An 18,787-nucleotide genomic window follows, 5' to 3' on the forward strand; every position below is an offset into this window, starting at 1 on the left:
AGACATAAAGTTACTGCTTAGAAAAGGCTTGTATCCACTAAGGACTGATAGTTTCTGGAATAAGGCAAAATGTGTAGAGATGTACTTGTAAATCCCAGGCACAGCTACACTCATTTTTTTTCTGAATTAGAAGAATGTCCCCTAAACTGAAGGAAAAAATTACAAATCCATTTCAGTTTTGACTCTGTTATTGTAACAGGTGAACTAGACTGCTTATGTCTCACTCCTGTATTTCAAGGGATCAGCAAAACCCATGTCCTCAATTAAAACAATTTTTAACATAATTACCAAAGTGCGCACAATTGTCCATTCAGCTGTCAAAGCAAGGCCATGTTCTGACTCACCTGGTGCCTGAGGCACACGTGCATCCGGTGCACAGTGAGGTGTGCTTTCAAGCCTGCTGTGGTGTGGCAGATGTGACTGATAAAAAGAAGTCTGTGCTGGCTGACTGAAGGCTGGAGGAATGGCTGCTGGGCTTCCCACAGCCACCTTGGGCAGCACATGTGGTGAGCGGTGCTCAGGAGAGCCTCACCAGCACCTTAGTGCTGCAGGGGCAGACAAGCCTGGCAGGGCAGTGCAGAGGCTAGTGGCTCCCTAAGAGGAAGGCCACAGCCCCCACTACTTCTGTTCCAGCCCCTCCACTAGTACAACACTAGTTGTATGAACAGCTATTCCCACTAGCTCTGGCCTGGCCCACACATTCGTGCATTAGCCAGCTTGTGAGAGATAAATGATGTTGTTACAACTCTATTAAATTTGCACCAGAAGCAGGACCTGTCTTTGTTGTCCATTTCTCTGGGGCTGGGGATGAGAATGCTATGTGGTAGCATTAATGTAAATGTGAATGAGTGTAAATGTGTTGTGCTTCCTGCTGGCTGCGTGGAGGTTACAAGGGAGGATAAACATTGAGTACTGAGGCAAAACTCAGCTCAGACACTGCCTAGGCCAGTGAACTTGGCATATCACAGCTTTGGCTGGTCAGACAAGCCATGACATGGTACCCAGGCTAATCCACAGGGTCCTCTCAAGCTTAGATCCAGCAGAGTCAGGCCCCATTTACACACAGGACCAAATGGCTTGACAGTCTCAAAAGCCCTCGGTGGGACTGCAGTGTTGCATGAACTCTGTCACTTTTAGACCGCAGTTATCTGGGACCTCAGATGTGGGTAGAGACAGGAGCAGCATCATACAGATAGGAGAAGGCTGTCTCCCATTGATTGGACAGGTGCCAGGGCTAGCAGGCACACAGAGATTGGATGTTGGATACTCCTACTTGCAAGGGGAGTCCAAATCTGAAAACCACATGATAGGAAAGCATTTGACTGAGCTGGTACTTAAATAGGGGATGCCAAATCCTTGTTCCCGTTTGTAGGAGTTATTTGTGTTCCATTGTTCTCCCTAATTACTGCTCTCTGGAAATATCTACCACAGGTTGAAATTACCATTGAACTCTGTGAGGAGGGATAAAGGCCTCCCTTAGAGCAATCACTTTATACCTCTCCCAGTTTTGGGCCCATAAACTTCTTGCAGTGAGCGGGGCTGCAGGCATCTACACACTTCATCTTGTTGGCAGTGGGCTTAAGGTGTTTGTGAAAGGTAGTCAAGAAGAGCTACTTTCCACAAATGTTTTAAAAATACTTGCAAGGGCTCGCTGAGAAGAGACTGAAAGCTGCTGCTTGACTGCTTTAAGATCAGCCAGAGGCCAGTTCACTGTAGAAAGGGTTGAGTTGAGCTATGTTATATTGGGCTGGGTTAGGTTAGAGAGAGCTCCTTACTGTTACAGTCACAGAAAGGGGTCACAAGATAGGTTTTCCAGCATGTGTCTAAACAACTCATTGTCCTTCACTTGTCCTCCCTCTGGCAGTGAAAGCAAGAGCAAACAAACTAACCATCTTCACTCCCAGACTGTTCTGCAATGGAAAGCAGTTATTTTCCAGGTTCTGCCCTCACAGAAGAGGCCATGCAGCTTTCTATAGGACTAAACATCAGACGGGAACAATGCCACTGCATCACTTGGCTGATGTCTGCCTGAACGTTCTTATGTGTTTAGGCCAGCTCTGCACACAGACTGCACGGATGGCACTCAGTACAGAGGCTGGCCCTGGCCCAGGGACCTGAAAGGAGAGATGCTTGCAAACCCCTCTCTGCTGAGCTGGTGCTCCCAATGGCCTGCTGTCTAACCTCCCCCCACTCCCCAAGAGAATGTAGGTCACTGTTCACATTGTTTTCCTCTGAGCCTCGACCGTTCCTGTTTTGTCACTTTGTTTGCAATTAGCCCGTACTTTTGTAATTGACCTAAATAAGCCTGTTTGTTTCATTTTCCTCCATCCCATGCCTTACGTTTCCAGAGAGTTGTAATTAATAAGAACGATGCAGCATGAATATCTTCTGCAAGCCCAAAGCAGGCAGTGCCCTGGCTGGAGTTAGTCTGCTCTTGGTGCTCAGCAGCAGCTGACAATGTAAACCAGAACTCAGGCAGCTTTGAGTTTTGCCCTAAGAAAGACAGCATGACAGATCTTACAGCCTGACTGTGCTATATGGCCTTCACAGATGCCTTTTATTGTTACTACTGTTAGCAAAATTAAAGAACTAGAGCAAAACTGTGAACAATCAAATAAGAAATCCCTCCGATAACAAACTATGTCCAAGCGCTATATTGCAAGCCGTGAAACCCACCCATTTGAATCAGTTTTCACAGCTGCTCACTTTACTCCCCCAATCACACTTAGCACAGTGATGATGCTCTAAATTTCCTCTGATGTCACAACCCTGCCCTCCCCATGAGGTCTGAAGTGTGAATGCTGGAAAATCAAATGCAACAGAACATGGAAGTTATCCCACTAAATCTCTCATGCTGTTGGGCAATACTCAGCTGGATGGGTTTCAGGCACTGCTTTTTGCCTCAGTTTTCCCATCTGTTCTCATGAACTCCCGCTTGGAGAGGAACATTTCATGAATGTTTCCTTTATTTTGCACTACTTTTCGCCCTTTGCATCCTTAAAAGACAAAAGTAAACATCAAAATAAAACCTTGCAAGAGAGCTTTTCCCAAAACTTCCTGTTGTGTTCCAGACCCTCCCACAGAGATGTTCTGCTGCTTTCCTCTGGGGTGCCCATCTCCGTGTCCCCATCCTGCAGGCAGGGCTGTGTTGGGGTCCGTATGTCAGGTTGGCACAGAAGTCAGTACTGAGGCCCATGTGAGTCACAGAGCCTGTAGAGGGCTTAGCACTGTGGCATCCCTGAGCACCAAGCTCCAGCCTCCCACTTTAGAGATGCTGGAGGAAGGCACAGGGAATGAAATGCAAACTCTATGTCATGCTGATTGGAAACCAAATACCAGAAATGCTGGCACTGCATCTATTTGTAGTTTACTGACATGTAGCCAGGATCCTTCCTAGCAGTATGCAGTCAATGCCTGTCCCTTTGCTTGTGCTTGGCTCTCTAGAAAGCCTTTGAGAGGACTTTAGTAGGTGTCAGACGCAAAGCACAACTTGGACCCAGGGTAGACTCTGTCCAGCAAGCCGAGAGATGACATGGAGATAGGCACAACAAGAGCTGTGGCACAAGGTTGTGGAACTGGGGTTTTCCAATAAGCCTAAATTTTGTACCCAACTCTAACTTAATTTCCTTGGGAACTAAGGCAAAAATTACCCTAAACCCCTTTTAAAATCCTCTCCATTTAACCTCTTGCTCCTTGACACAGACTTTGATATGCTGGTTTCCCCCTTTCTCTGTAATATACCTTGGCTTGCAAAATTCACCATTCAGAATGAAATCTGAACTTTCCACTCCCCATGGCAACCATAATTCAATTAAACAAGACAAACCTTGGACAACAGTTGGTCCTTGGACTGGACATGGTATACTAAATACGATACCAGCAGGAGGAGAGTGAAACACAAAACTTGTGAAACAATCCTGTTAAAAGAGAGTTGGCAAGTGGGTGACCTTCAGGACAAGGACACACAAATATACACCCTCCCCTTTCTTTAGTCCAGCACACTTCACATAGATGACAACAAATAAGAAGGACTGGGATTAATGGCAACTTTTGCATGCTTGCAAGTCTATCTGAAGAGCACCAAAGCACACATTTAACTTGTATGGATGGATGCATTTGTTCCCTTTTCTAATGTGCAAATATAGGTCTGACTAGGGATGCTTTCCTTAAGCAGTGCCAATGTGGGCAGAAAACAAATGTCAAATACAAGAAGATTGCACACAGCCCATTAGTCGTCTGGCAGGACAACTGACTGAGAGGGAAATATAAAAGTATAACTTAGATCACACTCTCATGGTGGTGAAAAAGAGAAAACACAGTGACTAAATACCAAAGTCACAGCAAACCCAAATATTATTCTCAGAATGACTAGAATTAGGAAGGCTAGAAGGCAGGTAGCAAGAGCCTAGAAATATTGCCCAGGAAGAGGCACTATCTCCGTCCTTTGAGGTTTTTAAGTCCTGGATGGAGAAAGACCTGACCAGCTTGGTTTGATCTCATGACTGCCCCTGCCCTGGACAGAAGTCTGGACTATAGATCTCCAGAGGGCCTTTCCTATGTGAATCTTTCTGTGATCCTATGTGTGCCTATGATTTGGCATACAGAGAAGGCAACTACTGACATTGCCATGATAACAAACTGGGTTTCTGCTGGTGTTGCAGCTTCCTGCAAAGAGAAGAGTGCACACTTCCTTGAGAGAAATGCTCACAACCCCCCCAGGATTTATAGCACTAGATTCATTGGAGCTTTGCTTTCAATCTAATGAAAGAATTAATAGGTTATCAGCTTGTTGCACAGTTCATTTCTGCTTCTGCTTCCATTTTCCTTTTTTTTTTTTAAGATAGTGAAGAGAAAATTACATGCAATCTTGCAAAAAGAAGATAATTACATCCTCCCCCTTGGGGAGACAACCAAAATTACTTCAGCAAATACTCCCAGTGCCAATGGGAGGCAGCCAGTCAGCAGCCAGGGCCAGCTGCATGTGGCTCAGCACAGCCAGCCCAGTGCTGTAAAACATTTTCCTTCACCATTTGCCCTGTGGTCTTCCTAAATAGAAGCACATGAAGCGAAACGCTTCCAATGTTTTGTTCAAATACTGCAAATGAAATCTCAGCTGCAGCAACCAGGAGCTGGAAACTGGGAGCTGGGCAGATTCGAGGCAGTTGTGCTGCTGTGGTCGGTCACACACCCGGGGGTGATGGTAGGGCTGTGTGACCTGCTGGGGTGCTGGCCTGCCCGAAGCCCCTGTGGGCTCCTGAGACTGCAGGCAGAGGAAGGGGATGTGGGACTCTGCTACACAGATTCTGCCCTGGCAATGCCCATGGGGGAGCTTGGGGACATGAGAGCACTGGGGTCTGAGGCAATGCAGCTGCAGCAGCAGCTCTGTCCAGCCACACAAGGGCTCGGCTCTCTGCCACGTCCATCTCGCACCTGCGTGCCGGCAGCACAGAGCACCTTCAGAGGCAGAGGAGTGCTTGTATTCCTGCACTCTTCCCACTCGCTCTGTCTGCCTCTCAGCCCGAGCCAAGGATCCAGCCCCCTGGGACTCACCTTCAGCCAGGAATAACTTCTGACTTGAGGCAATTTTAGTAGGTCACCAACGCCACTGCCTTTTTCCTTTGGCAGTTATGATTTTCTTCCTCACCCTATGAAAATTGAGTTTTCTTTCAAACATGAATGTGCCCCTTGTAAGCTGATCTGCAATATAATTATTTTCTCCCTTGCTCAGCAAACTTTGCGAAACTGGACATTTTCCCCACCAAAGCCAGACAATGAGGCCTTGTCTACACTGGAGCACAGTAGTAACAATTCCCACTGTGGCTGCCATCAGTTCAGCTCGCTTGGTGGGAGCCGTTTATTAAATTTTTTTCCTGAAGACTAAGCCTCCCGGTTCAAGTTGATTGCCCCACATGTCAGAGCCACAAAACATTTGTGGGGTGAGATTTTTTTGCCATGGACATTCAAAAGCTAAGGAAGCAAATTCAAAGCTTTGCAAAAGCAGTCACAAGCTGCAAGTCTGCTTGAGCCATTTTTTAAAACCAAGTAGCCATTGTAATCTAGAAGAGCAGACACTGATCGGGGAGCAGGAGTTAATCATTGTCCTTGCAAAAGGTTTGCCAGCACCTCCTTTTCCTGTCATGGTTTTATATCCAGTCACCTTAACAGAAGTTAAAACACGATCACATCAGACCTACACCATTACAAAAGGTATCAAAATAACCAGAGCAGGAAAATTGTACAGCTGTATTATCCATCTCATATGCAGAAACCTTCACATGTGCTTGAAGTTTGCTGAAGCTTGGCCCATCTGAAGTTATCCAGCCCCATAACCTGTCCCCCCATCAGAGGCCACACCACCACCTTCCACACAGCCCAAACCCAGCCAGCCCCAGCCAATCCAGCAGCTGCCCCCACCCTGAATCTGAGGCACGTGTGGGGCTCCCACCAACCTCCATCCATCCCAGTGTCCTGCTCCCACACAGGGCTGCCCAGGCAGGGGGACCTTGTCCAGGCCTGCTGCCTTTCCAAGGCTGAGCATACAAATGTGGCTCCAGCCAGGCCCCAGAGGGAGCACTAATGATTGATCAAATCATGTTTTACTATAGCTACATAACGTTTTATAGTAACATCTAGGTCCAGCACGTCTCCAAAATAAGGCACAGCATTAGTTCACACCTTCTCAAAGCTCAGCACTGCCCGTGCCTCCAGCTTAGGCAGGGACAGACAAGGCTGTCTTATCAAGAGCTGTGCCCCCATGGGGCCACAGGGGGCCACGGGGGCCAAGGGCTCGTGGCCAAGGACAGCACAGCTTCACCCGTGCCAGGCAACAGCTCCTGCAGGAAGAGGCACTTTTAGCTGCTGTTTACACAAACAGCTCCAGCCTTCATTGAATACAAAAGAAACCAGACACCTTGTCTCCATTGAGGTTTTTCCTTCAGGAGAAAAGAAACTCAGCAAGGAATTCCATGATCCCTTCAAAAATTTTACTGCTGTTTTAGGACACCTTAGGTTGGAACATGTTTTGTGAATAAAAGAGTATAGCTGGCAAGCCCTCAGCCGTGCAGAGGGCAGGGCGAGCCAGAGGGAAGCAGAAGAGGGCAGCGGGATTGGCGTGACACTGCTGCTCTTCAGAAGAGAAAACCCAGCACGTGCTTAGCAGTTGACTTGGTGCCAAAAGGCGAGTGTAGCCACAGGCCTGGGCTTTAAGGTGCTGGTGTGTGTGTGTCATGGCAGGCCAGGGAGCAGTGTGGGAAACAGCAGGGTCTAAGCCCCTTTTCCTTACACAGAGGATGAGGCTCAGGAGTCCAGGCCTGAGCAGGCAGAAGGACTGGTGGAAGGAGAGAAAGAGGAGCACCTGCCCCTCAGGCCAAGAGCAGCTTGTGCAGCTCCCGCAAGGGGCTCTGGCACACAGGCCACTGTGAAGGCAGCAAGGGATGGGTGGTGCAAGCGCTGGCAGCAGCTTCCCCAGCTGCTTCTGCCAAACTACTGAGTCAGCTCCAGTGCAGACCCACCCTTCTCCTCTCACTGCTGCATGAAATCCTGGCCAGGCACTGAAATGGAGGCTACAGCAGCACGTGCTGCTGCAACAGCCTTCGGTGGACAGTAGTGTGCTGTCCTAAAAACACCTGTAAAGCTCTTATTGTCCTGCTAATGAGGTTCTTGTTAAACAGAACAGTCAAGCTGCTACAAATCAAACAAATCTTGATCATACTTTAACTCTGAGAAGGTCCAGGAGAAGGGGAGGTGGTCATCAGTCCCCATCCCCATGGCCTGAAAATACACTGTAGTGCTCCATAAACCAGTGAGCTTGTGTCATGCATTCATCCTCCCTTTTGGTTTTTTATGTAGATTAGATCCAGCACAATTTAAAAAACAAATTCTGGCCTCTTTTTTTTAAGATGATTGGTATTAATACTGGGGTTACTTTACATTTTTATCTAAAAATAATCACAGATCACTGGATCTGAAAGTTCAGGGCATCAAAGTCCATTTTCCAGATCCAGTGGCACCTCAGAGGCATAAAGAGTTTTATATTCTTGCAATGCTCAGTAGCCTCAGTTGCAAACTGGAGCCCATTGCTTGGGTAAGCTCTGCAAACCCACGTGAGCCTACAGACCGTGCCCAGAGGCTTTGTGCCCATACAGCCCCATGCCCTGGAGAAGCCAGGGAAGAGCTGCACCCCCACAGTTTTGCTGCTCTGCTGTGGGCTGCCACAGCCCTGCCCTAGCAGGCCTGGTGTTTGGCCAGCAGGACAGACCAGGAGGAGCTGGGCAGGCTGTTTCATACAGCTGCTGAGGAGTTAATCGGTGCTGAAAGCCGCTAAAAATGGCACAGCTTATGTCTACGTATCTTTTTTTAGCTGCTATTTAATTGCCTGGTTGCAGCCCACAAGGCACAGCACGGGCCCTTGCCAGGGGCACCGCTCTGCGCCACACAGGGGAACTACAGGGAGCCCTGTGCTCGGCAGGGACAGGAAAGGAAGTCAAAGGCAGCAGGAAAGCCTGTCCCCTCCTCCTCAGAGCCGGTCCCAGCAGGCTGGCAGAAACACTGAGCCCTGCTCTTACAGCACAGCAGCCTGCCTGCTCACACCCACGTAGCTGGGACTGCCCCTTGATACACCCCGCTATCACATCCACATCTTACACAGACAGGGATCCTGGTCCCTGGCAGCTACTCCCATGCTGAGAGCTGAGACAGCTAAGGCGAAATGCTGTCTTCGGGTTCAATCCGTCCACTCTGATTTCCAGCATCTACCTTACATTAGAGAGCCAGGGCCAACAGCTGTAACAGTGAGGAACCATAGTCCTGTACACTGACAGCCCTACAAAAAAACAGGGAACCCTCACAAGAGCAAGATGAACCAGGTAAGTGACCACCATAAAAGCAAGGACAGGTCTTTGCGCTTTGTGTCACAGCAGCTCTGCTGGCAGCCCGGGGCTGCTGGAGAGCGGCCCCACCCAAACAGGGAGCAGCGGGGACATTCCCGAACACACCAGCAAGGTGAGACACCACAGGCTGCTGGGCTGGATGCATAATTGGATTAGACAGACACAGGCATAGGTCCCAAAGGCCTCCCCGGCACCGGGATGTGCTCGCGCTGATGAGCGTGCGGGAGGTGGTGTGGCTGGAAGCCTGGGGCAAAGGGCTCTCCAGCTGCCTCAAACACTGCACGGGAGGTTCATGCTGGCAGCCTGCAAGGCCCAGGCAGCTGGTCAGGAGGATATACTGAGGCTTTCCTCTTCATCAGAAAAGACCCAGACAAGTGGAGACTGCTAGGGGTAGAATCTTCTAGGAGTAGAACTCTATTAACAGAATGAAGACAGGGACACCTCCAGAAGAGCTCTCACCTGGTCAGATGCCTCCAACTCCCAGGAGACACAAGATGGACAACTAAAGTGCAAGCTGAGGCAACACAAACTCCAAATGAACAGGAACAGCCAAGTACTCTATGGTGAAATGATGCCTTCTTGGTCTGTGTAGCAGCAGTTAAAAGAGCAAATAGATGAGGCACTGAGCTCAAGTGACAACAAATGACATTACAATTCCTCCACTACCACGACCCCAAATGACAGTTACTTAGATTCCATTAACTGCCAATTATGGACAAACTGGTCCTGCACATTTCTGGATTACATTTACAGGCTCAAATGTGGCTGTAGCATCAGTTACTGCACAGGCTCCTTGTAACTCTGTATTGTCAACAGAGTTTATTTGTACCACCATCTGCATCTTCAAGAACACAATGAATATGCTGGAAAACAGATCCCCAGCAGAGACTGTTGGCCTCTATTAGAAAGTTCTTTCCATTGCAAGGCTGACTGGATATACTTCCTGCTTATATTTCTTCCTATTTGAAGAAAAAGCTTGGAACTTTAGCCCTTAAAAAAAAAAAAAAAAAAAAAAAAAAAGCTTTAACTTTAGTCCTTAAAATAAGGAGTAATAGGATGAGGCCTGGCTGAAGGGTTTAATGAGAAATTTCAGAAAATATGTTGACTGTGTCAACCATTTTTCTTAATTCATTCCTCTAAGGTCTGATGTTTCTCTTTAAATAAAAATAAATTCCATGACATGTCTTCGCCAGTCAATTGCTTACCGTCATGTGTAGTTGTTCTCTTAATTGTATTTTCTTTTGTCAGATCTGTAAGACTAACTTCTCATTTGTAGAAATGTACTACGTAATGAAGAAAAAGAATACCACCAAAAAAAAGGGGAAAAAAACTAAACAAAACCAACCAACCAACAACAAAAAAAACCCCACCAAAACCCCCCCAACCAACCAATCACCAAAGAACCCCCACACACTTGCAAGTGTTATCTTCCAATTAGTGCATGTGGAAGCCATAGACAGCTACTTCTTATGAGCATTTTATCTATTTCTTTTTAAAAAGCTTCCCTCCTCTGACACTTCACTTAAAGGCAGATCTGCAAAGCTGTTCCCATTAGGACAGCCTTTGTGTTCAACTTTTCTAAAGGAAACAGATAAAAAGGATAAACCCAGGCTTGGGATTGAGGTAAGGAATCTCAAGAGCGCTTTTCTGTGGGCCTAATCTCTCAGCTCTCATTTTTTTTCTTTTTGTGCCACAACCAAGTGTTAACCCCCTCGGCTTCCTACTCAGGGTACATCTTGTAGAAAAGAAAGTCCCTTTGGTGCCTTTTCTGCACTCAGCAAGTGAAAATTCCCTCTTATAAGGGATGACATTTCCTGCATACTGCTAAGACTAAAGGGAGAAATCTCTGAGTTGTCTGGTCACTTGAACCAAAACCCAATGTTTGCGCTGCCAAAACTTGGGCCTCAGAGCATTCATGTACCACTTGCTCAGGTCCAATGCCACGTGTCACCAACAGCCCACCACCACATCATTTCTGCTTCCTCTCTCTCCCTGTAACAAACTTGCAGAGCCAGTTTCTAGTTGACCTTGATTGGTTTATTTTAGTTTTACACTTTGTCTCTCACATACAGTTAAGAGTCTTGTACTGTTAGATTTCTACAAAAATATCAATTTTCCAAAAGCAAAAAAGAGGGAAAGATATATTTTAATATATAAAAGGAAAAAAGCTAAATCTGACATTTCATTATATTCTTAAAAACATTCCAGTCTATTTACAGATGTGTAAAAAAACAAAGAAAATCTCCAGGTCTCTTGGTCAAGCAAGAGCGTGCACCTTGCAGGGGTTTCCTTGTTTCTCCTGTTTCCAGAATCTTCTCATGAAGTGTTATATTCTATGATTATTGCCTCAAATGACAGCATGTGTAATTTTTAAAATGGTTGGGAGCTTAAGGGAAGAGCAAAGAGTCAACATTTAAATTCATAGCAAAATAATGTGCTGCAGACACAAGACAGTGACACGAGCAAAACCCAAGAGCATTTCAAACATGCTTTGTTGGCTGGTAGAACCCATCAAAGATCTTTCTCGGAACCACACCAAATGCCACCTTTTACAGACAGACTGGGGGGCTGTTCTTAGTTAATTTACCAGTAACATTTAGGGACCAAAAGGTTTTGCTGTCATCTTGACATCATTACATTTTTACTGCAGTAAATTTTTTTTTACTGCCCAGTGTCAAACAGTAATTCACACACAGAAATTTTATACTCCCAGATAATAAACAGAACATCCTCAAATGTACATTATTTCTTTTAGATCATGTGTGATCAGTTATCATGTTATAGCCTCTCTGTCCCACAGAGAACACACAATTCCATGTGCTAATTAAAACTGGCTGTTGGGAAACATAAAAAAGTGAGGTGCAGAAACAAGGGTTAGTGATTAGGAATTTAAAAGTAATCACAGCACAAGTCTTGCTGCTGTTTCTCACACAGGAGGAATGAAATCTATTGAAAAAACAAACGACTACAAGTTAAAACAATAAGCAATTTCAGCCTATTGGAAATACTCAGAACCAGATTCCCAGGTAAATAAATTTGAGTCTAGTATTGCTAGTAAAATAATTTAGTTACTCCAGATTTCTACTAGTTTAAAATAAGGTTTAAATCCTTAATAATAAGCAACAATTGTTTCTACTAGTTTAAAATAAGGTTTAAATCCTTAAGAAGAAGCAGCATTTGTTTCTACTAGTTTAAAATAAGGTTTAAATCCTTAAGAAGAAGCAGCATTTTTTTCTACTAGTTTAAAATAAGGTTTAAATCCTTAAGAAGAAGCAGCATTTGTTTCTACTAATTTAAAATAATGTTTAAATCCTTTAGAAGAAGCAACATTTTTTCTACTAGTTTAAAATAAGGTTTAAATCCTTAAGAAGAAGCAGCATTTGTTTCTACTAATTTAAAATAAGGTTTAAATCCTTAAGAAGGAGCAACATTTGTTTCTACTAGTTTAAAATAAGGTTAAAATCCTTAATAATAAGCAACGTTTGTTTCTACTAGTCTAAAAAAAGGTTAAAATCCTTAATAATAAGCAACATTTGTCTAAGTACTTACTAGGATTGTAAATCCCCTTTCCTAAGGCATTAAGTGACAACTCTAAGACTCTGCAGGACTCTTCTAATGACCTAAACTCTCTTTTCCAAATCACTAATACTAGACTTGTATGAAATATTAAAATAGTAAATATGCAAAAGGCAATAGAGAGTTGTATGTAACTACTTTAAAACACACTGTTTAGAATGGCCAGGTGAAAAATCTTTTTTAACGTAGTCTCTGGAGTAACTTTACACACACTGAGCTTGAAGGGCTTCTCTCCTCTGTGGCATAATATAAATAATAAAAATACTGAGGAAACACACAAGGTATGTTTATTCCCTGATGGATCTAACCTAGACATGGATCCAGAAGATGCAGGGTACTGAACAGGGCTATGGTTGTACAAACACTGCTCCCTCACTGTGGAAGAACATCACTCGCAACACCTGCACAACCTCAGTGCTGGAAGCATGAAATTCCTGGATTACTGCATCACCGAAGATGGGCAATTTGGAGGGCAGGGGGTAATCCCAGCTGCTGTTGCTGGAACAGTTAAGACATGAAATTACATTCCTAAACATAAAACAAAATGCACCATCGAAATTCTGTATGATTTTCAATTTTCATGGCAACATTTTTTACCGTTTTGGAGTAGTTAAGAAGCTCCCCAAGCGCACCGTAACTTATATTTACAAACTTGATAGGAAAAGATTGTGTATACTCATTAACAAATCATCTCTCTGAGGCTGAAAACTTCATTTGTCAAGAAAACTATGAAAACAGAAATTGTGTACAAAAATATAAATATCTTTACAGTCTGCAGGCCCCTCACAGTTCAACAGCTGAAGAGTGAAGAGCATCTACAGGTTATTGAGTAAGCAGTGGCAGAGAAGAATAAAAAATACATCTTGTGATTCAATACTGCCCTATTTCCCTGGTAATGAGCATTTTTGTTGACTTTTTTGCTATACACAGCTTGTGCAAATGCAGTGAGAAACCTCTGAGTACCTTTCCTGAATTTATAAAGAAATGAAAGGTTTGGAAAGCTATACACGTATTTTCATATTTACATTCACATGTACACCTCGCTCACTAATGCCAGGCTACAAGACTCCTGAAAGCATTCTGTGTTTTCACAAAGCAACACTTGATATTAACATTCCCAGCCACCACAAACATCTTGAAGAATGACAGAAGGAAAGAAAATAGGACCTGGGAAAACACTCGAGCTACTTCAGCAATATATTTAAAGACAGAGCAATAGGGTGTACATTTTCTTTCAACTATCTGCAATTTTTCCTTACGGATGTCCTAAGCATCAGAGGGGGAAGTATTTGTGTGAGGGCAGGAGGTGGGAGTGAGAACAGTATTATTAATACTAATTTTCTAATTTCAGTATTATTAATACTGTCCTCCTTCTAATTACATTAGGAAATGTGTTTTTCTTCCCCAGCAATGAGAGTTATAAGTGTTTATTACAATTTTCTGTGCATAAGCTCCTAAAAAGTCTCTGCTAGAGAACTATCTAGCACCAAAGAAAAAACCTTTTCACTTCAGCCCTCTGCAGTCTCAGATTTCTCTTCTGCTGCTCTAGGTATCAACTTTGGGAGTAACTATAACCTGATTTCTGCATACTTATCATATTCTGCAAATATTAAAACAAGCAAATATGAACAATGCCATTTCTGCATAGATAATTTGCCTGGTACAAAAACAGATAGTATTTTTTTTTTCCCCAACAAGACAGCTGCCTCCCTATTGGGGAGAGAAAAAAAATCTCTTTCAACAGCCTCAGTTTCTCAGTCCCTTGATAAACTATTTCTGTGAAGAACCCAATTTTGGAAGGGTACCATGTGCCCAGCAATGGTTACAGATCATCTTTGTTGTCTTGAGAAGGGAAAGGAGAACACCCAGAATACAACAGTGAGGTAAAAGTACATCAACATGCTTAACGTTTCCTAACACTTACTTGACAATTTGGGGCCTGCCCCTCAGATGAACACAGTACTGATGCTATACAGAAAACAAGTGTTGCAGACAATGGAGGCTGCTGAACAATGACACTGGCCACACTGCTCTAGATCTCTGCTCCAGTCCGATAAAAAACATCTGCACTTATTTGCCTGCTGAACTTGAAGGCAAGGTCCCAGTAGTATTCAACTTCACAACCAGAGGGGCTAATGTGGGCATTGCTTTGTTATCTTGTCCTTCTTGAAGAGTTGCAGGTAATGAATTTTTTACCCCACTAGATGCCAGTTTTGCAACTACAGGTGCCAGTAAGGGCATCACTTTATTACTCTGCCCTTCTGAGTCCACTGGCACACTTGCCACTTTTAAACCAAGTGGTGCTAGCTTTGGCATGGGCCTCCATGACTTGTCAGCATTACTGGCTTCTGGATTAGTCTTCATCTGCAAAACTGGTGGAGTCACATTAGTGGCATCTGACAAGGTTGTTACTGTTTTACCATTCCCACCACTGGTTACAGACAGATTGGAAAGTGGATTCTTCATTTCAGTACCTATCACTATCTTTAAAACATCTGCCTCAGATGAAGGCTCCCCAGAGTTCTTGTCCCCATCATTAAGGTCATCATCTTCCAGGTGCAGCAGGAGGGGGCTTAAAGAGCCACCACCTCCTGGAACTTCAGAAAGCTCCTTAAAACTGCCTCCTAAATGGCCAAACTGGAAGGAAGACCCATCTGCAGCCAAGAGATCATTGGCTGTTCCCCGACGAGCTTCTGCATCTTTATGAGAGAAATCTGAGCTGAGGGCACCAGGCAGCTCAGACATGGCTGAGGCATCATCGTTCAGCTGCTGGTTGAGGAAGGTAATTTCATTGAGCAGCGAAGTGAGGGTTTCATCGGTGTCATCACTCTCCTCAATGCTGCTCAGTATCTCACTTGTATCCAGGTCTGCTTCCTCCATTGCCGATGCTACTTTCCTCAATTCCATTTCTATCCTGGAATCTTTGATCTGCAGCTTGCGGAATGACAATTCTTTGGATTTTAATCTTTCCCCTCCAGAATCACCATCTTTCCTCCTGGTTTGGCTTCCTGCAAACTCACCAATGCAGAGCTTTTTGCTGAAGGACTCCTTTGCTGAAGGAGGTTCCTTTGTACATGATACGTTCCAGAGCTGTGGAAGGGCATCTTTATTTTCAAAGAAAACTTTCTTTGGACCTGTGGTATTTCTTCCATCTCCACCACTGTCTCCCAGACATGGTTTGGCTTTTTCTTCTGAAAGGACATTGTCACTATTTGTAGTTTCAAGGGGTGCTGCAGCCAAGGATTGTTCAGAAGCTGGAGTACCTGCAGCTGCTGTTGCATTACAATTTTTGTTTCGGTTCAGGTTTAGATTCATGCCTGCTTCAGCAGCCAGTGATGTTACATTAACAATCTTTGGCATCATGAATGAATCTTCACTTTCTGCAAAACCACACAAAGCAGTATCCATTAGGGTATGTGTTAACTGTGAGGTAATTCCTAAGTAAGTATAATTAGCTCACTTTCAGGTCTTCCTCAAGTAAATTGCAATTTAGACTGCTTACACAACTCTGGTCAACTGAAGCTTTAACACACCAATAGCATAATTTTCAACTTGTAGAACAAGAGCAAGCTCCAGTGCAACCAACTGCAATGCCTACAGTTCAGATGGTGATGCACAAGGCAAACAAAATGAGAATTTTCCCTCTGCTTTTTTATGCTTTGTTTTTATGATCACATCTTGCAGTACTGGTTTTGTGCACTACAGAGACATTCCAGGGACTAAATGATTACCTATTTTCTGCCTCCAAGCCATGCCCTGTTAATAGCACTCCGATTTTTCCTTGCCCTACATCTGAAGTGAACTTTCCTTTTTCATTATGACCAAACAACTACAAGGAAGCAGAAAGTGAGTGGCTTGCTTTCAGCACAACAGATGGCAAGCAGAACCCTGTTGCCAGGATCCACCCCACACCAAGATCCAATGTACAGCATGAGGTCCTGAAAAATAGCCCTCCCATAGGCAGCAGAGCTGGCAGGGTATGGGAAGGGGCTGTGCCAAAGTCAGAGTCTGGATGTTACAGGCAAAGATTTTCAGCAGCCCCACCATCACTCTGAACTGAAGTTTCCCTAGGAGGATGCATTACACCACAGACACATCCCTGTATCTACTTATCCTGACTTTCCTGAGGGGAAGCAGGCTCAATGAGATGAAGGAAAGTTAAAAAGCTCTAATCCATAATCTCCTAGATGCCCCCCTAAACTGTTCAAAACATTTAATCGTGATTTTCTTTGACTACCCACACAATAACACCTATGATTACTCCCTAGTGAGAAAACAATTTACCTTCAGCTTTGCAAGGATAATGTTCCCTACATGCAAGCACAAAGATCCATGAAAAATAAAGAGCTTACCTGAATGGGGTGCTGTAGCTGATACCACTGTTGAGGGCGCTGGATTTCCAGCAACAGATGACAATGTAATAGGAATGGTAGAGTTAGTAAGGATTCCTTTTACTTGGACAGGAACTGTTGATCCTGGCAGTTGAATCATCACAGAAGTAACACCTTACCCAAGAAAAGCAAAACAGGGGGTAGTGGAAACAAAAGCCTTTCAGATACTCAGATACAGTACTTTGAGATACTCCTGGAAAACAGGAGCAGTGCATTTCAAGGCAAGACTTCAGTAACATCTTAAAGTTGTAAAAACAGAAGTGCAGAGTGGTTGTGTGATTAGGAATTCTTCTCTATGTTTCCCTAATTTCTGAATAACAAAATTTTAACACATTTTACTAACCTGTTGATAAACTGACAGTTCGAGTTACTGACATCTAATCTCTCTTATCAGAGTCAGGTCCTACCTCAGCCAAGTTGCAAAAAAATCCGAAATATTAAAGCAAAATGTAGTAATTTCATAAACTGCTCTGTAGATCTATGAACAGCATTATACTGATTACCATAATCCCACGTGATCCTACCTGGCTGTGTTGTCATGGTAGTACCAACCCCTCGAGGCTTTAATTCAGCCTGCAGCAGCGTGGAAGGAACAGCTGCCACCTGCCCTGGGACCAGGGGGCTCTTCAGCGTAAGCACCTGCCCCTGTGGAGTCATCACTACGCTTGCAGCCGTCAGCGTGACAGAGGCTGAGGAGTCGTCTAAAAGAAAAGAAGTATGCAAAACACTCATTTATTCTGGCACAGCACCCTGTAAGCCAGCATTAGGTACAGCTCTGGAAAGAGTCATTCTTTTGTTCCTTTGTACATTTATGACATGAAGGTCTCCACAAATGTTGAACACTTCTCTACAAATTCTCAGCTACCAAAAAAAACTCTCCAGTGTCTGACAACTCTGCCATTTAATTTAAGAGCAAACTTCCACCATGTTGAGAGAGGGAGGAGGGAGGTTTTAAAGATTCTGTTCTAGCAACCCCAGCATTCTGGGGGTTGAACTTCAGGTTTTGAGTCAGCAGAAAAAGAACCACATTAGAAATTACTGCTGGATTGTAGTGAAACTCCCTGAGATTAAAAGACAACTTATTAAGAATTACTTCCCATCATTCTGAAACTCTGAAGTCACGTTCACCTGAAGACCTCAGTCGTAGTGGTCTCATCCTTACTGAAAGCAAGTGGTTTCCACACCTATCATATGGACATTTCCCAGTCCTATGCACAATTCTGTTTCAGGAGTGAGGCTGCCTGCACAAGCCAGCTGGCATTTTGCCTTCCCACAGGGTGCAGCTTCAGTGGCTGTCTCCCCTTGTTGCAGGACATGCACCACTTGTAGCCCACCTGTGGCCCGGACTCCTCTCCTGGCAAGTATCAATGGCTTGCCCCTTCTGCTGGTCATTGGTATCAGGGTTGGCTCTCTGGGGGCAGCAGAGGATCCTTCTTGCTGGGTGCTAGCAGTGGAGGGTGCAGCTGATTTCTGTGGCTCAGGTTCTTTCTTCTTTTTTTGTGCTTCTGTTGCTTTTTGTTTAGCATAAATATATTCCAGCTTCTTCAGGACAACCTCTTCTGTCTTTCCTACAGAAAAATTATCAGAGTCACCCTACTTTCAAATTCTCTTTCCAAAACTAAAATGCTGAAGGTAGAACTAATAATGTGTTACACTGACATTATTCAACTCCTATAAAGCAGATAACCATCATCCTCACGAAGTAAATAGTATACTTAATATCAGAGTGAAGCAATTTCCTATTTATTCCAATGGTTTTTTTTCCCTTCAGAAACATCCACACATTTTAGAATTTTTCCGCTACTTTGATAAGCAGAAATCAGCCTGGACAAGTACAGGCTCTTGCTGAACAAGTACTAGTAAAAAACACCCATAGCTATAAAAAATCCTCCCACATCTCCTAATGATAAATATATGACTACTGGATAAAAT

The 18,787-nt window shown here is 44.3% G+C and overlaps 1 protein-coding gene across 2 annotated transcripts in view; it reads right to left on the reverse strand.

Moving 5' to 3' along the window:
* Positions 1-10,909: 10,909 nt before the first annotated feature.
* MGA (MAX dimerization protein MGA) overlaps positions 10,910-18,787 on the reverse strand; it is a 57,752-nt gene continuing 49,874 nt past the window's right edge. Inside the window, exons 23-26 of one of the 2 annotated variants that reach the window (XM_053979538.1) lie at positions 18,190-18,423; positions 17,380-17,556; positions 16,817-16,969; positions 10,910-15,844 (exon numbers count right to left, since the gene is read on the reverse strand). In XM_053979538.1, coding sequence (XP_053835513.1) covers positions 14,535-15,844; positions 16,817-16,969; positions 17,380-17,556; positions 18,190-18,423 — 1,874 coding nt within the window. In that variant the 3' untranslated portion in view covers positions 10,910-14,534. The remainder of the gene's footprint in view (positions 15,845-16,816; positions 16,970-17,379; positions 17,557-18,189; positions 18,424-18,787) is intronic. The other variant, XM_053979537.1, reaches the window with a different exon arrangement.

This window comes from Vidua macroura, chromosome 6, assembly GCF_024509145.1.
Source record: "Vidua macroura isolate BioBank_ID:100142 chromosome 6, ASM2450914v1, whole genome shotgun sequence".
Lineage (NCBI taxonomy): Eukaryota > Metazoa > Chordata > Aves > Passeriformes > Viduidae > Vidua > Vidua macroura.